This window comes from Eumetopias jubatus, unplaced genomic scaffold, assembly GCF_037043125.1.
Source record: "Eumetopias jubatus isolate StellerSeaLion01/CBP00866 unplaced genomic scaffold, mEumJub1_p1.0 scaffold_4, whole genome shotgun sequence".
In the NCBI taxonomy this organism is placed as follows: domain Eukaryota; kingdom Metazoa; phylum Chordata; class Mammalia; order Carnivora; family Otariidae; genus Eumetopias; species Eumetopias jubatus.
Window position 1 is genome coordinate 92,797,696 of NW_028274810.1, and position 24,222 is coordinate 92,821,917.

At 53.5% G+C, this 24,222-nt stretch overlaps 1 protein-coding gene across 8 annotated transcripts in view; it reads left to right on the top strand.

Annotated features, from left to right (window-relative positions):
• Nucleotides 1-24,222, top strand: part of TMCO4 (transmembrane and coiled-coil domains 4) — an 89,013-nt gene that overhangs the window by 33,961 nt on the left and 30,830 nt on the right. For all 8 annotated transcript variants that reach the window (XR_015768014.1, XM_028108480.2, XM_028108484.2 and 5 more), the window contains 6 exons: nucleotides 6,566-6,663; nucleotides 6,931-7,074; nucleotides 7,698-7,817; nucleotides 11,696-11,860; nucleotides 12,743-12,879; nucleotides 15,872-15,956. Coding sequence is in view for 7 of the 8 variants with exons in the window: in XM_028108480.2 (XP_027964281.1) it covers nucleotides 6,566-6,663; nucleotides 6,931-7,074; nucleotides 7,698-7,817; nucleotides 11,696-11,860; nucleotides 12,743-12,879; nucleotides 15,872-15,956 (749 nt within the window). In the remaining variant the exon portion in view is untranslated. The remainder of the gene's footprint in view (nucleotides 1-6,565; nucleotides 6,664-6,930; nucleotides 7,075-7,697; nucleotides 7,818-11,695; nucleotides 11,861-12,742; nucleotides 12,880-15,871; nucleotides 15,957-24,222) is intronic.

A 24,222-nucleotide genomic window follows, 5' to 3' on the forward strand; every position in this document is an offset into this window, starting at 1 on the left:
AGTGGGGACTGAATGGATTATGGCTGGGGGCATGAGTCTGTGACTTCAATAGTCCGTGACCCTGGCACCCCACTCTGCCACCTCAAGCCCTTGGGATACCTTGTCCATGGGCCAGAGTGGCCTGGATCAAAATCCTATCTCTGACACCCATCTACTTGTTGACCTTGGACAGCCCCCCCCTTCCCTAAACCACAATATTCTTATCTGTAAAATGGGAATAAGGATAGTGTCTTCCCAGGGTCACTGTGAAAACCGAACGTGGTCATGTCGAGGGCTCGGCCCAGGGCTGGCCCGTAGCAGGGGCACAATAGATAGGAGTCCTTCCCTTCCCCCACAGGCCCCGGTACCTTCCAGCTGCAGAGCGGCTTTGCTATCTATGCATGGTCGGGCGTGTATAGAGGGAAATTATCCTGGTCGCTTGGCCAGAGCTCAGCTCTTGGCGGAACACCTTCCACGGGATCTGATACCAGAGCAATCAATCCTGGTCACAGCCTAGTTGCAGGCTCTTTGCACCAGGCACGTCTCCCAGCACCCTCTTTGTCCAGCACGATGGCTCTCTTGGAGCAGCCAGTTTGCGCCAGTTCCATGTAGCTTTGAAGCCAGCTTCAGAGCTGGAGCTGCCCTCCTGCCTGGGGTTAGTAGGGCAAAGGAAGGGGCTGTTTCCTGGAGAAAGGAAGCAACTTGATCTGTTGAAATAACCTGAAAACAGGCTTGTGTTAATACCCAGAGCGGTGTCAGTAAAGAAACACCTGGATCCAGGCCCATGACCATAATCACGAGCGGGGCCCAGAGTCTTGTCTTGTTGCACACAGACACACACACACGCATATATGTATGCTTGGAAAATCTTAGCTATTTGTTTGGAAATGTTATTATCAGAAAAAAAAACATGTTATCGAGAGGATTTGTTCTGCCTGTACTTATAATGCCAGATCAGAGATGATGCGAAACAGAAGTTCTAGGAAAGCCCAGCTCAGCGTGTGATACTGGGGAAGTTATTTAACCTCTCTGGGCTTCTGTTTTCCTCATCTGCAAAATGGGACAATAATAGCACCCTCCTTATAGGGTCCTTGGGAGGGCTCAAATGAGTTCATACATGTGAAGTGCTTCAAGCAGGACTTGCACGGAGTAACTGGTTGAAAAATATCATTATTTGCTGTAGGACAATCATCATCGTTAATATCCTACATATGAGCCCTTTCCCCAGAAAAATACTCCACATGTGTAAAGTTTTAAATTCTGCTTTAGGGACACTGGAGACCTTTCAGGTTCTTCCTGTGGTCTCTGGAAGGGTCTGATACCCAAGGGAGGCCTAGAGACTATTGGGCCAGGAGACCTAGTTCTCAGTGTGATTCTACTACTAAATGTCTGTGTGGCCCTGGGCATGTTGCTTTCCCTCTCTGGGCAACGGCACCAGTTTTTTTCACCTAGACAAGGAGAGGATCAAATTCTGTTTGAGCTAAAAGCTTCCTTTTAGCTCCATGGTTTGTGTTTCTGCAAGGTGAGCTTATCACTCGACACCCTGAGGCGATCCTTTGCAGCTCGGGTTCGGAGGATGATGTACATTTCTGTCCTTGGGTGCCCCCCCCCCCCCCCGCACCGGAGCCCAGAGGCCATCCGAGCTTCCCCCACGTGTTCGGTGACCTCACTTCCCTGTGCCTCAGCTCCTTCACCTCCAGCAGAGGGGTGATGGTTGTATCTCCATCGCAGGGCTGTTAGGAGGATTAAATGAATGGATGCACATCAGAAGCTTGGACCAGCGCCTAGCATATAGTAGGTGCCCATAAATGTTAGTGCATGTCCTGCTGGCTTGACACTGACCACATCAGAATGACATGGTCAACACGTAGCTGTCCCTGAGCGCTCAGTAGATGCAGGACAAGATGCCATCTCATCTGATGCACAGACAGTCCCCTGATGGTTCTGCAGAGGAAGTAACAGAAGGTCAGAGGGGTGACGTACCTCGGCTAAGGTCACACCACTGGCCAGTGGCACCATCAGATTCAACCACCGTATCCATCTGAACGGTACTCAGTGCATCCCTCACGGCATGGTTGACACCCCCAGGTTCTCTCCTTAATTCTAAAGAAAGCAGTAAAGATACTTTTTTTTTTTTTTTAATTAGGCTCCATGCCCAGCGTGGAGCCCAATGCGGAGCTTGAACTCATGACCCTGAGATCATGACCTTAGCCGAAATCAAGAGTCAGATGCTTCACCGACTGAGCCACCCAGGCACCCCAGTAAAGATCATTCTCAATGGGGCTTTCTGCGCTTTTACTTAGGAATCTGTCTCTAGACCTCCCAGAAATAAGCTCTCCCTCTATCAACTGGAGAAGGTGATTTTAAAAAAAGAAAAACAAGGTGTCGATAATGGTGATAAGGCTAAGAAACACCCTCTCATGGTGGGAGATGAGTGGCAGGGGGTGACCTTTATTTGTGGATCCATGAGATGGGCAACATGGGTGTCTTGCTCTTCACCATGTGTACGTGGCTTCAACCTTTGTCCTTGGAAGGCTGACCTGGAACGCCAACTCCAGGTCATTTCTGGCATCCCAGAGCATGAGCATGGCAGAGATTGCCATGGTATCTGACCTGTGGGTGGTCAATAATGGGAACGGGGCTCCATTTGGATTTAGCGTCATGCCCTGAATTCCCATATCCAAATATAGGAAGCATTGTAGACATAACTCCCAGCCAACATCTCCTGTGGTGCTTTAGACGTTGAAATTCAGTCAGACAATGGAATTAACTGCAGGAGTAAAATGCTGTGTTAATTAATGAGGATTGGCAAAGCCCTTCGTTTCATGTACAAAACAGTTATTAAGAACGTTCGAGTACTTAAATAAGTAAGGAAATCGGTTTGGGTTAATATTGAGAGAGAGGTCCTTAGCTAAATAACTTGGGGGAAAAGACTGTATTCTCTTTGATTCAGTAAATTTTTATAAACATTTAAATAATAATGCTAGAGATTAGAGTATATCATCCATCTAATCTTTGTTAAATGGATTTGATACACTAGGATTCATACATTTAAGTAAAACAGCTTCAAGAACCATATTTACTGTTTAGGTATTTTATTCCCTTTAGGGTATGAGCTCCCCGCCCCCACTCCGCATAAACTCCCCTAAAAGGGAAGATTATCTAGTATCACGGTTGCGCAGATGTCGCTGCAGGAAGAATCTAGAAGCAGAAATTTATATAATTTTACAACATTTCAGATGGATCCTAGTAGCTCAGAAGTTTTATTCTTGATGGTGATTGGCCTGTTCTCTGGCTAAATATTTTGTTTAGCCAAAATGCCTCGCCAGCTTTATAGATGTAGGCAGTGCGTGGGGAAGTAGATACTGTAGCAACATGTTCCCATCCAGTCCTTGTTGGAATGATTAGGTTCTGTTCAAGAAACGTTTTCTGAGCGCCCTCCAGGTCCCAAGCCCAGGACAAGCTGCTGAGGGTAGAGAGCAAGAAAGGTCCTGTCCGGGCAATTGTCCAACTTAAGATACAGCAGGTCCCTGGAGGGCTTGCTGTGGGTACAGCTGCCTGACCACCTGCATGCCCAGACCTTCTGGCCCAGGAAGCTGTGATTTTAACAGCTACCCTGGGGGCTTGTGATGCAGTTGATACAAAGCCCTACCCTTTGAAACCCTGTGGTCTAGAAGAAGTCCATGCTGAGTATAGAGGGTTAGGGGCCCCAGAGTCCAGGCATTTAGGCAACCCTGGGGCTCAGGCAGGCTTCCTGGAGGAGGTCACTCTTGAATGATGACTAATGTATAGCCAGCCAGAGGAAGGTGAGAGGGTCCTTGACAGCCGAGGTCCAGCAGAAGCGCAGGGACTGAGGCCCAGGCAGTGCCCAGGGGCAGAGCAGTGTTTCTGGAGGGCAGATAGGAGTGAGGAAATAATGAGCAACGAGGCTGGAAAGGAGGCAGGGGCCAGGTCACTGAGGGCCTCAGTGTCATGCCGGAGAGGTGACATTATCCTCACTCAGGGCAGAGGGCAGGGACACGGAGGCTGGGAGGGAGGGAGGCCGACGATCAGGGTTATAGTATCTGCCACTACGGTGGTGGTGTCCTCATCCCCCCATTTCTAGTCCCCAAGTGAGAAAATTGTAGCTCAGGAGTATTGGGTGACCCAGCGAGATCGTGGTGGAACTGGGCTCGGATACCTCCGCCCCAAATTTCTGCACTGTCTCCCAGCCCGAGTTTGTGAAATGAGGTGCCACTGATTCAGAGACAGGTGCTTGGCGCATGCGCATTCCTGCTGCACGTCCTCAGCAGCCTGAGTCCTTTCCTCAGACCTTGAACTCTGCCAAAAACAACTAATTGCCAACCTTCCTGTTTGCACGGAGCGGTGCTAGCGATCAAAGGCCAAACTATATCTCCAGCCTGCATGTAGGAGGCGGTTATCGTAATAATGAAAGGAACAATAATAACAGCAAACGTACTGACTGATTATAATATGCCGATGGCTGTGTGTAGATTATCTTGTTTGCCCTCCCAGTGCCCCCAGGGATGAAATGCTACTATTATCCCCACTTGCAGGGTGAGGCAAGTCAGACAGGTCAAATAATTGGTACTTAGTCACAGCAAGTAGCTCAACCAACAGGATAGACTGGCTTTTGCTGCAGTTAACAAATGACCTCCGAATCTCAATGGCTTACAGCAACAAAGGTGCATTTCTTGTTCATAGCAAGTGTCCATTGCAGACTGGCGGCTTTAGTCCACACTGCACTGTCAGTCCTGGGTCCAGGGTGACGGAGTGACCCCTATCTGGGATGTTGCTGGTTCGTGGCAGAGCAGAAGGAGGCTCATGAGACCCCTGCGCTGACTCTTAAAGATTGTTCCAGAAATGACATGCACACACCCCTTCCACTGACCTTCCATTGGCGACAGTGGGTCATGGGGCCCCTCAGTTCAACAGGGCAGGGATGTGTAATGTTTGTGCAGGGAGGACCAGTACAGGGAGGGATAGCCGAACCTGGTGGATGGTACTCCACTACCACACAGCAGAGGTCGAGGTCAAGTTCACAGGGCCAAATCCTGACGTCAGAACCCACGCTCTGTTGCCATCCTGCCTTCTGCTTTGCTCAATGTACACAGTTCAGCCTCATCCCACGTCCAATGGCATGAATTTCAGCCACGGAGAAGCAGCACCTGTGGTGTGCATGGGGATGTTGATGTTGGGTTTCTGCTTCCCTTAGTGAAGTAGCTGTGAAGGGCTGTACTCGACACCCGGGAAGGGGGTGTGGGAAAAGAATTCGTTGAGGTGAGCCGGCAGAGAACCAAACGGCGGAGCAGCTCCTGAACGCCCAGCTCAAATCCCACTTCTCTTCGATGACTGGAGGATGAGCTACTTCTCAAGACAACGTGCGGTTCAGGAGGAACGAGATGGGAAGGAAACGGGTCTTGGTCGAGGGCTGCGTGGTTCTGCTCACAGATACTCGGCGTGCAGAAGTACCAGCACAAAGCCCACCCTCAGTGACGGGTTGTTGGTTGGGTAGATGAAGAAAGAATGTGTTCCATCTTTACAACCTGCAACCTGACGTGATAGCTGTTGTTAACCCCATTTTACAGAAGAGGAAGCTGAGGCTTGGAGAAACGCGCATAGTCTCATGATAACAGCAGCCCCCATTTCGGTCACCCCTTGCGGTGTGCCATCATGCTAAATGCGTGACAGGCGTGCTCTTCCTCGATGCCCACAGCCCCTCAGGAGGGGGATGCTGTTGTCCCTTCACTGGTTTGTCATTCGGGCACAATAATAAAACTGCTTCCAGGGTAAGAGAAACCATGTGAAGTACAAAGCACGGCGGCTGGCGAGAAGGATCCCAGTAAATATTAACCATTTCCCCTCTTGATTATCATGCTGTCACACTATACATTGAGTTGTCCAAACTCCAACCTCAGCTCAGAGTTCGTGCTCATGAGGACTGCACCGACCTGCCCTGGGTCCCTCATCTTGCTCCTGATTGCCTCACAGCACGGGGGCCGCCCACCTGACACGGGGGCCGGGCTTGATGCACGCTAACGGTGGCTGTCCTCAGCTTCACCTGACCCCGTTCACCCCACATGCTTCCTTTCCGCTCGATTTTATAGCTTTTAAAGGTCAAGTCTGGCTGATTGTAGCTATTGCCCCAAGGCCAAGGTCTCTGACAGCAGACATTTTCAGCGGGAGATGGGATCAGATGGTGGGGAGCAGGGAGGGGAAGGGCAGACGGGGGCGATGGAGTCTGTGATTGTATTTGTACTTGTTCTGGGTCCATCTGTTCGAAGATATTTTTTGTGCTGCTTTTGCTATTATTATTTTTTTTTGTCTTTTTATTATTCAAATTGCAACCCTGTTAGGATGGATCCATTGGGTAAGTAGCACATCCCACACACTGGGACTTCCCAGCTGGGTTTTAGAAACTTCTCGGCTTCTTAAAACCATCGACCGGCCCAGGGTGTCTTCGGTACCTCGCTCTGCATGGCAGCGTGCGTACAAGCATGGATCCTAGCTGGGGGCTCGGTGAGGCGGGGTAGTCTCAAGGGGTGCCAGGCACAGCCAGCCCTAAAAACCAACCTCTTTCCCCCAGAACGGCTGAGGCGTCCCGGAAGAAGAAAGAAAACCGAAGGAAATGGAAACGCTATCTCCTGATAGGCCTGGCAACTGTCGGGGGCGGGACCGTGATCGGTAAGGCCAGCCCAGGCTGGGCGGGGGCCACCTGGGGCCGGGGTGGTGCGGAGCAAGGGACGATGCCAGGTTCGAAGCTCGAGAGGACAGTGTAAGGGGGTCAGCTGGGAGGTGGCCCCCGGCGCGCACCAGGTGCTCGGTCAGCAGGAAGAGCATTCATTTGCCTTCTTAGAAGCATCCATGGAAGGCAGTGGGTGGCCAGTGGAGGAAGAACTGGGTAGGCCGCATCTTCCTGCCTTTACCTACTATGGGCTGTTTTCCTTGCAGGCGTGACTGGGGGTCTAGCTGCCCCTCTCGTGGCCGCTGGGGCTGCCACGATCATTGGCAGTGCTGGGGCAGCGGCTCTGGGCTCAGTGGCCGGCATCGCCGTCATGACCTCGCTGTTCGGGGCGGCTGGAGCTGGCCTGACAGGTAAGGTTCCAAAGGAGTGGTGGCCCCTGGGGGATGTTCAGCCAGGGAGGCCTGGCTCTTACAGGACAGACCTGGATTCTCACCCGGGATGGCTCCCCAGGGGACAGAGGAGGACATGGCTCTTCTCACGCTGGGTCCCAGCCCTGCGGGAACTCGCAACAGGCTTCCTGCATTTACCAGTATCACCGGGGGAGGGGGTTCTAAATCATATGTGTCAGCAGCCCCCTAGTCACACAGAGATCCCTGTTCCACTCCCCGGGGGGAGGGGGGTCCATCCCTCCCCACATGGAGAATCATGGTCAGTTTGATCCACTTTTTTGAGAGGAGTGTGTTACACCCGTGATGTTCGTGGGAAGAAAAGATCTAGAACCAATGGGGTCAGGATGGAGCAGTGAGTTCCAGCCCCAGCTCTGCCGCTGGGAGCCGGCCGGCCTTTGGAAGCCTGTTAGCCTTGGCTGTAATCGGGGACAATAATGGCAACTACCCTTTAATGACTTAAAAAATGAGACATTTGTCCAGGGAGAGGGCACTCAGTGTGAGCGTGCAAGCACAGAGAGCCACCTGACTAACGTTCCTGGGGTCCCCAGTCATCTCCACCCTCATTTTTGTATCTGGGTCTTTAGGGTACAAGATGAAGAAGCGTGTCGGGGCCATTGAAGAGTTCACATTTCTGCCTCTAACAGAAGGCAGGCAGCTGCATATCACCATCGCCATCACAGGATGGCTGGCATCCGGCAAATACCGTGAGGACCAGGGGCAGAACAGAGAAGGGCGGGGGGGTGGGGGAGGTGTCAACTGAGCTGGGACAGCTGCTGTGGGCCAAACCCTGGCCTAGGCTCTTGCCTATGTATACCGCTGGAGGGGTGGGGGAGGAGCCCCATTTTGCAGAGGAGGAAACTGAGGCTCAAGAAGGTGAGATGACTTCATCCCATACCCATCCACCCATCCACTCTTCATCTATCCATCAATCTGTGCACGCATCCCTCCATCCATCCATCCATCATCCACACACCCACCCATCCGTCAACCATCCATCCACGTACCCATCCCCCTGTCTACCAGTCCACCCACCCACCCATCCATCCACCCATCCATCACCGTACACCCACTCACCTATCCACTCCTTCAGCTATTCACCCACTCATCCACATATCCATCCATTGGTGCATCCATCCATCCATTGCCTATCTATCCATCCAACTGTCTATTCATTTGTCCAACCATCTGCCCACCCATTCATTCATCGATGCCTGCATCCATCTATCCACCTAGCCACTCAACCATCCATCCATTCGCCCATTCATTCACCCACCCATTCACCTATTAATTCATCCATTGAGCAGTACTTACAGAGTATTGTACACGGCACATGCCAGACATTGAGCCAGACCCTAGGAAATCAGTGGTGAGCAGCCCCGCCATGGCCTTGGCTCCCGTGGAACATGTGATCCAAGGGAGAAAACAGATGACTGAGCAATAATTACAGGGAAGGTTTATGGATGGCACAGTACAGGAAACAACAGAGTGTTTCTGGAGAATGAGGGGAAGGTTCCTGGAGAAAGTGACATTTAGGCTAAAGACTGGGAGTTAACTGGGTAAAGAAGGAGCAAGAAGTATAAACCAAGCAAAGGAGCAGCATGTACCAAGGCCCAGGGGTGCAAAGGAAGCGCAGGATGACTGGAACAGGGAGCTAGAAGGCAGGGGTATTGACAGGGTCAGATCATGCTGGAGCATGTGAGGTGAGACGAGGAGTTTGAATTTATCCTCAGAGCAAGTAGGAGAGAGCAAAGGATTTTAAGCACGTGACCTAAAGTTGAAAGGACTTGAAGTAGGTGAGAGATCAGTACATCTTGACGGTGTGACCTCAAGCAAATTACTTAACCTCTCTGTGCCTCAGCTGCTTCATTTGTAAAATAGAAAAATTATTCCTGCCTTTCGAGATACTTGCAAAGTTTAAGTTAAACAAGCTAACACATGGAAGGCACCTGGTTTCTCATTGACATTCCACAAACATTTGTCCCCTTTGCTGCTCTAATTTGAACATGCGTTTCGGGGAGATTCTAACCAGGGTGGCATCAAGGACTAACACTGTGATCCATCCACTGCCTGGCTCACTGTTGCAAGTGCCCAGTGTGAGGCTCAGCAAACAGTTCATCACTGAGAGAGAGAGGGAGAGAGAGAGCAGGGTGGGTCAGGGAACCCAGAGCATCCCAACCAGACACGTGCTGGCAGCCTCCTGAGTTCCCAGATCTCTCTCCTGAGTTTCCAGATCTCTGGGATCTGAGGGTAGAAGCCACAGCTCTTCTAAATAAGACAGAAGAAAGCAAGTGAGAAAATGTCCAGGCTCTGTGTAGAGGCATCCATCCACCTGCATCTGGTCAAGTGCCAGAACCTTATTGGTGTGGGATGGCCAGGCCCCGTCCCCGCACAGTGGGCCTCCAGTGTTGACTGAGCACCTAGTCCGTGCCTACCCCGAGTCAGGCATTTTACCCACAAAGTGGGAATTTGATATGCCCTACCCCCACGGGATCCTCACGTCCACCCCCTGAGGTGGGGGCTGGTCCTGTCCTGATCTGGCAGAAGAGGAAGCCCAGAGGGGTCGCATTGAGGTTCAGGAGAGTGGCAGATGCAGGATTTGAACCCTTGTCTCCCGACCCAAAGTTCATGGGTGTCTCTGTTCACTCCCTTCCGTGATACCACGCTGCAGGCCGGACCGAGACGGGAGGGAAGGAGTAAGAAAGAGCAGGCATCTAAGTTAACGAATTTGTGATTCTGCCCAATCTGGAAACAAATTCCTTCTCTTTGTTTTACCCTCACCCTCTCTGTTGGCCCCAGGTCAAAAGCCAAATTCAGTGTGATTTGCTCTGTTGGCCCCAGGTCGAAGGCCAATTCACTGTAGCAGGAAGAAACCCTCTTCAGTGTTCTCCTCCACCAGCCTGGTGCAGCGTGCTCTCCAGCAGGTGGCGGGGGTGGGGTGGGGGAGCGGGTCAAAGAAACAAGCAAACTAGATGAAGTTCAGGAGGGAGAAGAGGGTAGCTTTTCCCGTCTCTGCTGGGAGAGAAGCCTGTGTGTGATAGGGATAGTTGATTCTCTGCAGCCCAGCCCTTGGTTAAGGATTATGCACACTAGTGACAACAGTTTTGCAGCTACCCGGGTACTAGTGAGAGCATCTCGGGGGGCCTTGCTCACTGAGTCCCTCGTTCCAAGCCAGGGAGGTGGGCATCATTGTCACCCCCGTTTTATAGATAAGGAAACTGAGGTGCACAAGGGCTGCTCAGGGTCACCTGGCTAGCCAGGGACTGGGGCAGACTTATCACTGTTCTGTCTGGCTCCATAGCGCATGTTTGGGGCCTCAGGGCGATACAACGCTTTAGTGTTTATATAAGGCAGTGCGTGCGACCTCTCACGTGATCCCCACGACTCTCAGGAGTCAGATGTTATCATTCCATTCTTACAGATGTAGGACCCCAGGGGGCATGCCTGGCTGTGTGAGCCAAGCAACCAGGAAGCTGCCGAGAGCCGGGACACAGCCCTCCTCACCCTTACCCTCCCCCAACCCCAGCCCCTGCTCTCTACCTTGAGCTGTCGCGGAGCCGTGACAGGGTCCCTGCAGAGGGGGGAGCAGCCTCAGGGTGGTGCTTGCGTTGGCCTGGCACCCTCCGGTAGGGATGAGGTCTTTAAGTCAGGCAGGGAGCTGACTCCCTTGTCCTTCTTGCCGAGCAGAGTGACTGTGTGATGTGTGCACCTCCCTGTCCCTGCCAACTGAGGCCTAGATGGCTCAGTTTCCTCAGCTACGAAGCAGGGCCAGTGGTAGCACCCTATTTCAGAGGCCGTGGAAGATGCAGGTTTTTTCCGGGGGGGGCGGGCAGAGTGTAAGTGAGAAATTGGGGAGCAATGGGGCTGGGAAGGAGGCAGGAACCAGCTCACTGAGGGCCTCAGTGTCATGCCGGAGAGGTGACACTATTCTCACTCAGGGCAGAGGGAGGGGACAGAGCAGGGGAGAGAGGGAGGCAGACGGTCAGCGTTGGACTTGTGTCTGATGTTGGTCACTGTGGTGGTGCTGTCTTCACCCCCCATTTCTAGTCCCTAAGTGAGAACACTGAAGCTCAGAAACACCGGGTGACCCAGTGAGACTGTGGCAGAGCTGGGCTCAGGTACCTCTGCCCCAAACTTCCAGATCGTCTCCCAGCCCGAGCTTGTAGAATGGCTTCCCGCTGATTCCCAGAGCCAGCTGCTTGGCGCAGTGCGCATTCCTATCATCCATCCTCAGCAGCTGATGCCAGAATGACTGCAGGGTGAGCGAGAGTAGCACTTCACACATAGAGAAGTTCCAACACTTCATTCCTACGACTACACTGTAAAGGGAGCTAAATATTCATCTCCCCACTGCACAGATAAGCACAGTAAGGCTGCGGGTGGGAAAGTGGTGTGCCCAGGGTCACCCCACTACTATTGAATGCAGAGTTGGGACTCGAACCCCAGCCTGCTGACTCCCAGGGTGGTGCCGTGCTTCGCTGACAGCTGCCGCTCATCAGCAGGGGTGGTCCTCTGTCTGCCCACAAGGACACGTGGTCCCCGTCACAGACAGGAGAGACCCCCACCTACCTGTGTTCTCCCCTAGGCACCTTCAGCGCCCCGTGGATGGCCTTAGCCCGCAGCAGTGAGCAGTACTGCCTGGCCTGGGAGGCCAAGTACCTGATGGAGCTTGGCAATGCCCTGGAGACCATCCTCAGTGGTCTGGCCAACATGGTGGCCCAGGAGGCCCTGAAGTACACGGTGTTGTCCGGTAAGCCCCCCGACCCCACACCCTGCCCCACCACCAGCAGCATGCCCACTGCTACCATATCTTTGCACACCCGAGGCTCCCAGGGAGCCAGGCACTGTGCTGGGCTTTAGGAACACAGAGAAGTGAAGGCCGCATTCCTGTCCATGAAGTTTATGGTCTTTGCAGGGAGGGGACAGGTAAACAACCAACCACATTGTCACACAGCTTATCCATTAGCTATGGCTGCATAACAAGCAACCCCAAAACCCAGTAGCTTAAAACAGCAGTCATTTCTTATTAACAGCAGAGAAGTCACGGGGCTTCATTTGACTGATCTTGGCTGGGCCTGCTCATGCATCTGTGGATCAGCCGACTGTCCAGTGATCTAGGCTGGCCTTGTCTGGGGCAACGAGAGCAACTTGGCTCTGCTCCATTTGTCTGTCACCCTCCCCCTGGGATCAGCAGGCTAGCCCACACCAGCTGTGGAAGTGTACAAGAGGCTGGCCCCCATGCACAAAACCATTTCAAGCCTCACATCGACTCATATCTCATTGGCCAAAACAAGTCCCATGGCTGAGCCTAGTGTGGATGGCAGGGCAGGGCTGGGCACCGCAGAGTAGAGCACAAAGTGGGAGGGCACAGGGTGGAGTGACAAATCAAGGCCATCTTTGGAATCCCAGCCATGACAGATACTTGAACAGAAGGAATCTGGTCCATGAATCAAAAATGCATGAGCTGCAATTTTCTTCATTGCTGTTTAGCAATTTGGCGGCCCTTGGAAAACACACGGGTTCCAAGTTCAAGACTCTGCATGTGTTCACTTGGGCATTGATTAGCCAGCCCATCACTTCCCTAGAAGGGCCTCTCCGCACTGCTTTCCTCACTGATACCCCACCTCTGCAGGCATCGTGGCTGCCCTGACCTGGCCAGCCTCACTGCTCACTGTCGCCAACGTCATCGACAACCCCTGGGGTGTGTGTCTCCATCGGTCGGCGGAGGTCGGCAAGCACCTGGCCCACATCCTGCTCTCCCGGCAGCAGGTACCTGGGACTGGCTGTGGGGCGCGGGGCGGGGGCAAGAAGGGAAGTGAGTGAGCTGACCTGTGCACAGACGTCAGCCCTAGACACAAGCCCACATGGAGACAGTCTAGTGGCTTTGGGGGGGCTGAACGGTCTTCACTGCTCCATCTTTCAAGTCACAAAAGTATCCCAGGATGGACCAGTGAGAAGAGAATTTGCGATTGTGCATTTCTAGCAGGTAATTAGGTAAGCACTGAGTAACAGATATCTGCGGGGTTGGACAGGGCCAGGAGCTCCTTCCTGCAAGCATAGAGCTACCATCTGAGCGGATCTTCAGTGGTCCAAATACCACATACGATGGTCAGGAAGATCAATGATCATCAGACTTTTAAAATTTGGGGGCACCTGGATGGCTCAGTCGGTTAAGCGTCTGGCTCTCGGCTTCAGCTCAGGTCACGATCTCAGGGTCCTGGGATTGAGCCCCGCATCGGGGTCTTCGCTCACTGGGGAATCTGCTTGAGGATTCTCTCTCCCTCTCCCTCTGCCCCTCCCCCTTCATGCATTTTCTCTCTCTCTCTCTCTCTCTGTCTCTCAAATAAATAAATAAATCTTTATTAAAAAAAAAAAAACTTTAGGGCACCTGGGTGGCTCCGTCGTTAAGTGTCTGCCTCCAGCTCAGGTCATGATCCCGGGGTCCTGGGATCGAGTCCCACATCTGACTCCCTGGGAAGCCTGCTTCTCCCTCTCCCTCTCCCTCTGCTTGTGTTCCCCCTCTTGCTGTGTCTCCCTCTGTCAAATAAATAAATAAAATCTTTAAAAAAAAAATTTTTTTAAATTTGAATCCAGTACTTACCAGGGAAATGAAACTGCCCCCTTCAAAATAAACTTGAATAAGTGGAGACAAAAGTTTGGGGAAAAGTTTCAGAGATGACTGTGTAGTTAGGATTCGTTTGAGCTGCAAGTGAGAGAAAACCCCCACTCACAGTGGTTTACACAAAGCAGAAGTCTGTTTCTCGAGGAGAAGCCGAGGAAGGCAGTCTTACACGAGAATGCTTGCCATGAAGAGGTCCAGGTGCCTTCTGGCTTGTTGCTCTGCTGTCCGTGGCCTTGCCCTCATGGTCCCAGATGTCAGCATCAGCTCCAGCCAGCAGGAGAAAGGAAGGGCTGAAGACGAAAGAGCAAAGGCCTTGTAGCATTTCCACCAACGTCTCACTGGCCAGACCCTGGTCCTAGGACCATCCCTACTGGCGCAGCAGCTGGGGAAGGTCGTCTTTCTTCTGCATGTCAGTGAACCCAGCTGAAGTTCAGCTATGGGAAAAGGGGAGGAGGGACTTTGAGGGACACCCAGCAGTTTCTGCCACAATGGGTAAACTGCTTGAGAAACAACACCCCCCCCCCACCGATTCCTGTGTCTTTGCCAGAAGAAAGAGAGAAGTCCTGTGCCAGGTTTGGCTGTAAGGCAAAGACCAGAGTGGTATTGGCTTAAAGAAGGCGGGAGTTTACCCTCTCCCTTGGAACAGCCTGGATGTCAGCATCCGGGGCAATGCCATGTGTCTTTGTTTCCTCTTGCTGTAACATGGGACCATAGGCTTAAAACAACACAGATTTATTATCTTACAGCTCTGAGGTCAGAAATCTACCATGGGTCTGCAGGGCTGCATCCCTTACAGAGGCTCCCAGGAGCATCCACGACCCCACCTTTTCTGGCTGCCAAAGGCTACCTACTTTCTACAAAGGCTCCAGTAACTCCCTTCCTCCAGCTTCCGAGCTAGCAGTGTGGCATCTGTACATCTTTCTCTCCGTCCCTTGCTCCTGCCAGCACGTCACCCGTCTTCCTCTGACCCTCCTGCCTCCCTCTCTGTCACATAAGGTGGCACTCACGGGGCCCCAGGGTTTGGATGGGACCATCCTCAGGGGGCCATTACTCTACCTCCCATGTGGGAGGCTTTGCAGTAAGTACCAGGAGCCCAGACTCTGTCGACGTCATGGTCACGCGTCCTGAGTGTTCGGTCTCTCTTTTGGTCTGAGACACATCTGCTGGCACGACCCCCCATCCAAACAGAGGCAGGACAGCGGAGTGGGGGGCATGGAAATCACACCGTTCTTTGCTTCTCATGCCTTGGCCCTCCCGAGCTGCAAGGGAGTCGGAGTGACTTGGTCTCTGGCCGGAGAGCTGTGGGCCAGCCAAACTCAGGAGTTCTGTTAGCAGGGACCAAGGGGCGTGAGTGGGAGTTGGGGGATGACGAGCAGCTGCTGCACACGGTTCCTGCAGGACTGCGCTACTATTTGATCAAGGGTTTCCTGTCGTCGTAGATGGGGGTGAGGGGAGGGAGGGTCAATACGCACGTATTGGCACAGAAACAAGGAAAAGGAAGAGACTGGCGGGACCAGACCCGACCTTTGGAGCTCCTCTGCTCCTGTCCTCTCCTTCCATGGAGAGCTGGTACCCAGATAACCCCCGTAACGCTTCCTCTTAGGAGTTGCCTTTTCTACAAGTTCTTTAGTCAGAAAATCCTTCTCCGTGTCTAACTTACTACCTTCTCTTATTTAAAGCCAACATTTCAGTCCCACCTTCCTCTCTAGAAACAGAATAGTTCTCCCCCCAGGTGCCTCTGCCTCGGTGCCCATCATCACACCCTGGGGTACCTTCTGACTCCTCTCCCTGGCACCCCACTTCACTGTAGTCGTCTGCCACCCAACAGATGCATCCTGTCCCCTGGGCAAGAAGAGACAGTGGCCGGGTAAGGGTTCGAGATGAAAGGGAATCAATCAGCCAGAGGCTGCCCGTCGGCCCTGGAGAAAGCAATTCCAGCAGCAGGTGGATTCCTGCATGAGTGAGGGTCCTGCCTGTCCTGATTAAGACATCGGAGCTCTGGGACCAACCAGGGGTAGCAGATGCATGATTCGTTAAACGTGAAGCAAGCGCTAAGGAGTGTGCAAGGGCCGTCCTCATCAGGGCCGATGCTGAACTGGCAAGTGTACCAACCTCCAGACTGTGTCCTGTCTCCTGCAGGGCCGGAGACCTGTCACCTTGATTGGCTTCAGCCTAGGAGCCAGGGTCATCTACTTCTGTCTGCAAGAGATGGCTCAGGAGAAAGGTGAGTCTGGCTTATTGTCACAGATGAAAACCCTTCCCAAGTTCATTCCCCAGGCAGAGGGTTCTGGGCCAGGGATCATGAGCCTTGTGAATGTGTTCCCAGTTCTTGGTGATAGTAGTTAGAAGTTAAAAATAGTTTGAAAATAGACAAAATGGTTAAGTCGTTTGGAAAATGGTTTTATTTTTTCTGTACGTTAATTTGAGTGGATGCGAAACAGTCCTGTAATAATGACATTGGCCTTGGTGTTCTCATGTGCATGTAGTGTTCTTGAGCGGGAAGGAAGGGAATCGGATGAGAAGTCTGAAATTCAGGTGTCAGCAAGGTCACGTTCCCTCTGAAGTTCCTAGGGGACGATCCTTTGTCTCTTCCAGCCTCTGGGGGTGGCCGGCAGTCCCCGGCCCTCCTTGGCTTGTAGATGCATCCCTCCATTCTCTGCCTCTGTCCTCACGTCATCTCTCCGTCCTGTCTTCTCTTCTAAGGACAGTGTCATTGGATTTAGCCCCCCCACCCCCGCAAAGCCAGCATGATCTCATCTCAGGATCCTTAACTTTATTACAGTTGCATAATTCAATTACATCTGAAGATACCTCTTCCTAAGAAGTTCTCATCCACAGGTTCCGGGTGGACATACCTTATGGGGGAACCACCATTCAAGCCAACTAGGGACACCTCTGGATGTGTGTCTTGCCGTCCAGTGACACGCTCTGAGTGTTGGGGCAGTGGAAAGCTTGAGTGCCTTTGCTCAGACCTTGGGTGGGAGAGGTCCCCAGGATGGCATGCCGGTTTGGGACAGATCTGTCAGCGGGGGACAGCTAGCGGAGGGAGGTGCAGAACTTGGGGCCCTGGGAGTGGCGCACGGTCTGCGGGACCCAGACTCACCCCTCTTCTGGGGGAGCACAGCAGCAGCAGACCCCTGAGGCAAGAGAAGGAGCTGACTCACTGACCCCCCCCCCCGGCCTGGGAGCAGAGGGTGGGCAGCAGAGAGAGCTGGAGTTTGCCCAGCGGTCTCACTGGGGATTTCCTGGAATGCCTCTCTGGGCCTTGGCTTCCCCACTTACAGAACGGAGTTATAATACCCAGCCTGTGTGCTTGTTTTGAGGTGTCCTACATACAGTATTTCTGCACCTTCTAACCAGATTCAGCTCTGGGATGTTTGTTGGCAGCTTATGCTCTCAGAGCTGCTGCCTGCTTGAGGCTAGCCCTGTAGATGGCCCCTGGCCACTCCTCGATCAGCCTGAGTGTGCGACCCGATTGCTGACCCACTGCCGGCAAGTGAGAAGGAGTGGGAATGTTCGCCGTTGGCTGGACCTGAGGGAACCAGGCGGGGCTGACTGGTGTTATCTTCGGCGTTGGCATCCCCGGAGGGTGTGCGAGAGACCCTGGACCTTAGGGGCCTGATTTATTCCTGTTCTTTTTCTTTTGCTAAAATGTCTCCCCACCTTGGACTGAGAACCAGAGCTGTTTTCCTGGTTTCATGGGCAACGTGTGCCGTCCTTGGCATTTACCATGGAAGGGCCAAACCCCTGTGGGTGAGCCCTGCAGAAGGCCCTGTCATCTTCTCTCTGTCATTTTGGAGAAGTGCCCCACCCCACCCTACTCCCTTGTAGCCTTCAACAGCCCCCTTGTCACCCGGTTTTGTCTGCATCACTAAGCATTGGAGAGATACCTCTGTCCTATTTCCAGTAGCTTTGGGTAATCCGGGACCACTATGCAGAAGGGCCTGGGGAGCCAGCTTGGAGCTGTGTTCACCGGGGAAATCCAGGCTGGGGTCAGAGGTCCGGCAAAAAGCAGCCCGGAAGCAGGGCTGAACCTGGGGCTCTGGTGCAGGTGAGCTTCCACTTCCACCATAGGGAACACCGTACTTTCTGCCTAAGTTCTTCCCCTAACTAGACATCACCAGAGCAGAGCAAGTTAAAAGACATCCCTTACCTGCCTTTCCCACTCTACCTGGTACAAATAATCCACCTGGGACCCTCTAGCCGGCCGGGAGGAACCGCCTCCCACTACGTCTCCCCGCCCTCAGCTGTTTATCCCCTGCAGTAAAGGGCTTTGTCGGACCACAGCGGCACCGTTGACTCCCCCTGCATAACGCCATGTTCTGTGCTCCTGCAACTTTGTACAGATGATAACTGGACTGTCAGAATCTCTCAGGAAAATTAGGGGGATGGCATTTCTCATGCAGGACACAGGACCTTTGTTAAAAATGTGTGGGTTAGAGGCAGGATGGTTTATCAGTCAGCTTTGGCTAAGGTGATGCTGCATAACAAACTATCCCCCCCCCCCAAACTCAGAGGGTAACAACACCAAATAGTTCCATGCTCAGGATCTGCTGTGGTTTGGTGGCTCTAGAACAGGCTCTGTTTCTGGCCACGGGTTGGAGAGGCTTGGCCCCAGGCTGTGGGCTGGGCTCACATCTGCCCCATTTGCGTTTGTCTCCGTGAGCTTGAAGGAGCAGCGGCCCCCCAGGGCATGTTCCTCTCAGGGTAGATCACAGAGTGCCAGAGCCAAGGCAAACCACACGCACACATTTTAGACCTCTGCTCATGCCCCACACGCACACATTTTAGACCTCTGCTCATGCCGTCTTTACTAACATTCTGTATCAGCTGTTTATTGCTGCAAACAACCTCTCCAAACTTAGTGGGCTTAAAACAGCAATGACTGGGCATTTCTCACAGTTCCGTGGGTTGACTAGGAAGTTCCTCTCCTCCTCGCGCCTGGGCTCGCTCGTGGGCTCGCTCGTGGGCTCGCAGTCAGAGCTGGAGTGCTTGGAACATGCCAGCCGGGCTCCCTCCCTGACTGGCCACTGGCTGGTGGTCACCTGGCATGCCTCAGTCCTTTCTGGTGGACCACGCATCCTCCAGCAGGCTCGGCTGACATCCTGACATGGTTCTCTCTGGGCAGCGTTTCAAGAGGGCAGGAGTGAATGCCGCAAGACCTCTTAAGGCCAGGTTCCAGAACGTATCACTTCCGCCACATGCTGTTGGTCAAAACAAGTCACAAATAGATCAGATTCAAGGGGGCAGAGGGAAAATGCCTTCTCCGGAATGGGAGGAGGAGCAAAAAGTTTTTGGCAATTTTTAATCTTCTGCACATTCTGTTGGCCTAAGCAAGTGATGGCCAAGCCCCGGGTGGTCAGGGTGGGGCAGCGCGCTCCGCCCACAGTGGTGGGGAGGGGAGCAAATCTTCACCAAAGGGCAATCCAGACTCTGTGCCAGGATAAAGGAAAGCCTGGATTTGCAGTCCGCAGAGACCTGGATCTGAGTCCTGCCTCTGCTCAGCTGGGTCACCGGGGCTGGGGAAGGACAAAGCCTCCCTGGACATCCATATGTCTGTTTGCAACCAGAGGCTAATGTCACATGTGGGCAGCGGCAAAGGCCAGAGGGCATGGAGGTCAGGCACCTGGCCCCATGCTGGGTCCTGGTGAACACGTCCTCTAGCACCTCACTTAGGCCCTCCCTTCTCTGAATCTGCTCATCCCTGGGGGGGCATGGAAGAATTGTTACTCTCTGTGCTGACATCATCTTGCTCTTCCCTAGCCATCTCTTCCTCAATCCAAGCAGCAGACCACAAGCCAGGCTCCTCATTACCTGGAGTGACATGGTCTTCTAGTAGGACCCATTCTCAGTTCAGAGGAGAAGGGCATGTCTGTGGCTCCAGCTAGCATAAATTACACATTAACGTCAGATCACTACTATAAGCCAAGTCTTCAATTTCCCTGCTGAACAAATTGAATTAATTACCATTGACCATTTGGCTGTGACAGTCAGAAGTGAGATCACCCATCAGCTGAATGTGAGGCTGGGAACTGCCAGGAGGGAGGCAGGTGGCCTCTCAGTGGCAGGGCAGGTTGGCAAGACATTGAGGTGTTCCTACAGCTCAGCATTTGGGGGTATGGTTCCCAAGGCAACTTCCTTCCTGCCTCTTTCCTGGTCACTGCTCCCTCCCCTGGGTCTTCATGGCCCACCCATAAGAATTGGGGCTTCGGTATTAGGCAGACCCGGATTTGGGTCCCAGCTTCGCTGCTGACCAGCTGCAGGACCTTGGACAAGTCACTTAACCTCTCTGAACCTCGGCTTGCTCATCTAAATATGGGGCTTGGTACCCATACCTCGAAGGCTGGCCGGGAGACCATGAGATGATGAATGTGAAGTAGCTGCCCTGATGTGGGGACACTCGGTGAGTGTTTCTGCTTCTAAACTCTGATCTGAAAACCTATTCTGCACAGGGAGCTTTGGTGAGTATGGTGTAAAGGACCTTGTCATCTGTGTCCGTTTCCTGGCTCCCAGGTGAGACCAGGAACTCCAGGTGGGCGGGGTCTGTCTGGGCCCCACCCTCTCCCCCTGCACCTGGCATATGTTGGGTGCTCAGGAAGATGGAGGAACTTGACTTGGGGCAAGGGACTCAAGCACACGCTGATGGGCTCTTGCACCAGGTGCAGACTCACTGTGCGCCAGCCACGTACACAAAAGCACTTACGTGCAGGATCTCGTTCGATCTCATAGCGACCCTGGGAGGTAGCCATTCTCCGTGCTTTGAGAACAAGATAACACAGGCCTCCAGGGTAAGCCATGCAAATCCCAAGTGCCAGAGCCAGGCTTCAACCCCAGGGCACCTGGCTCTAGAAGCCTCACTCTCAACCCCTGGCTATACTTTGTGGAGGACCTTGACCTTGAACAGCGGGTAGGGGTCATCCAGTGGGGCTAGAGGAAGGGCATTCTGGAGAGTCAGGCCGGCACAGCGAAGGAGGGGTCTCTTGGTGTTTCTGTAGCTGTGAAAGGGGACCGCGGTGGTACGGCAGGAGATGTTTAGGACAGGAGCCTGGCATAAGTCCTCAATGCCAGGTTAGGCAGCTGGAATGACTTGTTAGATGCTCAGCCTCTAAATCATGGAGGAAATGAGTAGCTGAGTGGGTCCTGTGAAGGGAGTCCGCGTAGGGCAGCCTCTCGTTCACCCACGGGCCTGTGTGCGCACTCGCACAGTCTGACGCTCTTCCCCCCTGTGGTCTCACGCAGTCCTCCCCAGCAGCCCCATCAGGTTGATGCTGGTGTCGTGCCCATTGTACAGATGAGCAAACTGAAATACGGACGTAGGTAACTTGCCCAAATCACATGGCTAGCGGGTGGCAGAGCAGGCCGTCTGGCCAGAGGCTGTGTGATCTCCACCCCAACGCCCGACCATCTCTCCAAGCCACAGTTCCGTTCTTGCCGGAGCATCTTTCCCGGCACCGGCGTCACTGCTGAGAACCGCCTGTTTACTCGTCAGTCCTGCCGGCCCGCTAACTGTAACCTAGGAGTGCGCAGCAGGACTACCTGGGCCATTCTTTTCCCAAAACATATATGCTGGGGCCCTCCGCAGAAGGGGTCAGTCACCCCCTATCGTGGAAGGAGCTCCCCCGGGCAGCAGTGGTGTGTAGCCCTGGCCAGGAACCACAGCTCCGACGGGGGCGGGGGGTGCTGCTTCTCTTTCTCATCCCTGCCTCCCGAGCCTGTCACCTGCCCACGTCTGGCACTTACTAGGTACTCGGTGGACCCGTGGTGAGTGAACCAAGTGGAGGAATAAGGCCCACCGCGGGTCGGGTGCAGGAGTCTGCATGTCAGCCTCCCCACTCTCGAAGCTCCTTGTAGGGAAGAACCATGCCCTGCTCAGTTTTGTGCCAAGCACAGATGCTCGTAAGTTTTTACAGGAACAACAGAGGCCTTTTTATGTTGGTAGTATAGCTCGTCTGCATTTATAGAGAAAACCTCTGCATGTTATTTTTATTTACTTATTTTAAAGATTTTATTTATTTGAGACAGAGCATGAAAGAGAGAACATGAGCAGGGGAGGGGGCAGTAGGGGCAGAGGGAGAGGGAGAAGCAGACTCCTTCCTGAGCAGGGAGCCCGACGCAGGGCTCGATCCCAGGACCCTGGGATCATGACCTGAACCGAAGGCAGATGCTTAACCGACTGAGCCCCCCAGGCGCCCCTGAACAAGTCTTATTATTCTTGATCGTTCTGAGAGGGCTCTGGTAACTCTCTGCCGTGACCTTGGTCATAGACGCTCCAGGGGGTCTGTCCCTTAGTTAGCCCTGGCTTATTCCCAGCATAGCGGCAGCTGTGTGCACCTCAGTGGGCAATGTGGCCTGTGGCCTGGCAGTCTAGGATGGATGGCTTCTCCCAGGCCCGGGGTGTGCAGGCCACTCTTGGTTAATCTGCTTCATGCCCTTGGCCTTCTCAGCACCTCCACATGGAGGGGCCATCTCTCCAAAGCTGGGCCACAGAGCTCTTCATAACCACCCCCTCCCCCATTTCCTTTTCTCTTTCTGGAGAGTAAGTGAGGGAACTCCTGACAGCTCCCAGAAATGGGAGGCTGAAAACAAAACACACCAACCTGCAAAGGGGAGTTGAAGGGTCCTGAATCCAGAGAACATGACTCCCTGACAGCCCTGGGGGGAGGGTAGGCCGAAGGAGCGGACGGGGACTCTAGCAGCACCTTGCGGGCCACGCTTCTTTAACCCACACCAGAAAGTGAAACAAATAGAAACACGGACACACACGTGCTCACACAAATATGCACCTGCTCAACACACATGCACGTTTACACATACGCCCTCCAGGGAGGCCCTCAAAGCCCGGCTGTGCAGCCCTCGTACCAGCCATCCGGCAAGCCCCTGGCCTCCAGGGCTCCACAGCCTACCCTCCGGTCCCCCATTCAGCAGACCGGGCCCGGCAGGGAGGAGGGGAGCGAGATGCAGGGCTGGGCGGTCACACTGTGACGGGCCACTTCCCCACTGAGAAGCTGCCAGCTTAAGAACCGTGTGCCTGTGGGCTCTGCAGTTAGAGTGTCTGTTGGGAGTCCCAGACCCAGCACTCTGCAAGTCACTTGACTTGTCTCCACTGCACTGATTTCTATGAAACACAGGGGAAAATGATAGTATATCTGGGGCGCCTGGGGCGCACTGTCAGCTAAATGTCCAACTCTTGATTTTGGCTCAGGTCCAGATCTCGGGGTCGTGAGATTGGGCCCCGGGTCAGGCTCTGCACTCAATGGGGAGTCTGATGGAGATTCTCCCTCTCTCTGCCCCTCCTTGCCCATGCACGCACACTCTCTCTCTCACGTAAATAAATCTTTAAAAAAGATTTTCTTGGGGCGCCTGGGTGGTTCAGGCGTTAAGTGTCTGCCTTCGGTTCAGGTCATGATCCCAGGGTCCTGAGATCAAGTCCCACATCGGGCTCCCTGCTCCGCGGGAAGCCTGCTTCTCCCTCTCCCACTCCACCTGCTTGTGTTCCCTCTCTCGCTCTCTCTCTCTGTCAAACAAATACATAAAATCTTTTTTTTAAAAAGTGTTTCTTGCAAAAAGGTGTAAACTAGTCAGACTTTGGAAGGCCAGGTTTACCAGATAGCTCACACACATACGCGCGTGGCAGGCTCTTAAAGGGAAAACATATACTCATGAGTCCCAAGGTTACCCGTGTTCATCAGGTTGTACTTGGTAGAAAAGCAGCCGTGTTCTCAGGAGGCTGTGGAAGTCACATGGGGTGTCTGTATCTTCGGACATCGGCGCCCCGGCTGCTGGGGACAGAGCTGTTCTCATGGAGGAGTCAGCAGCTGGTGGGAGGTGCTTGTTCCTTTGCAAACTAGACCTGGCGCGGTAACCTTGTTTCTGCTCTCTCTCAGAGGATACAGCGCGGGCCTGCTTCTGTTTGGGGTGTTGGCCGCGACAGGGCGGGATGCCGTGCTTAGGCCTAATGGCAAAGTGTTACTAACTGATACTCGAGACATCCTCACAAGGCGGGTATTCCTTGTCCCGTTTTATAGAATGGTGGCGAAGGAGGGAGAGACCCAGAGAGCTGAAGGGATTTGCCCAAAGGCAGAGCCGGGAGGTGATAGAGCTGGGATTCCTGCCCAGTACCCAAGCCCTAAGTGGGGGCCATCCTGTTTGGGCGGCCTACTGGTCTCCCTCCCCGACCAGAGGGTGGTCAGCCTCACAGAAGACCTGCCTGTTGGCTTCAGTCTTCCCCAGGACTTGGCCCCTAGGAGGTGCCCAGTACGTGTTAGTAGTTGATTTACGGAAGCCCATGAATGCAGCCAGGAAGTTCACCGTGAGCACTGCCTGCAGAGGACAATGCACAGACCCCCACGACCTGGGCCAGCCTCCCGGTGACCCAGGGCACCTGGGCCCCTCCACTTCCAGACTGCCCAGCAGGCGTGATCCGTCAGCACGCACACACCCTGTGCAATGATCCTGCCCACTCCGAACTGAGACAAAATGTGCACCTGCCA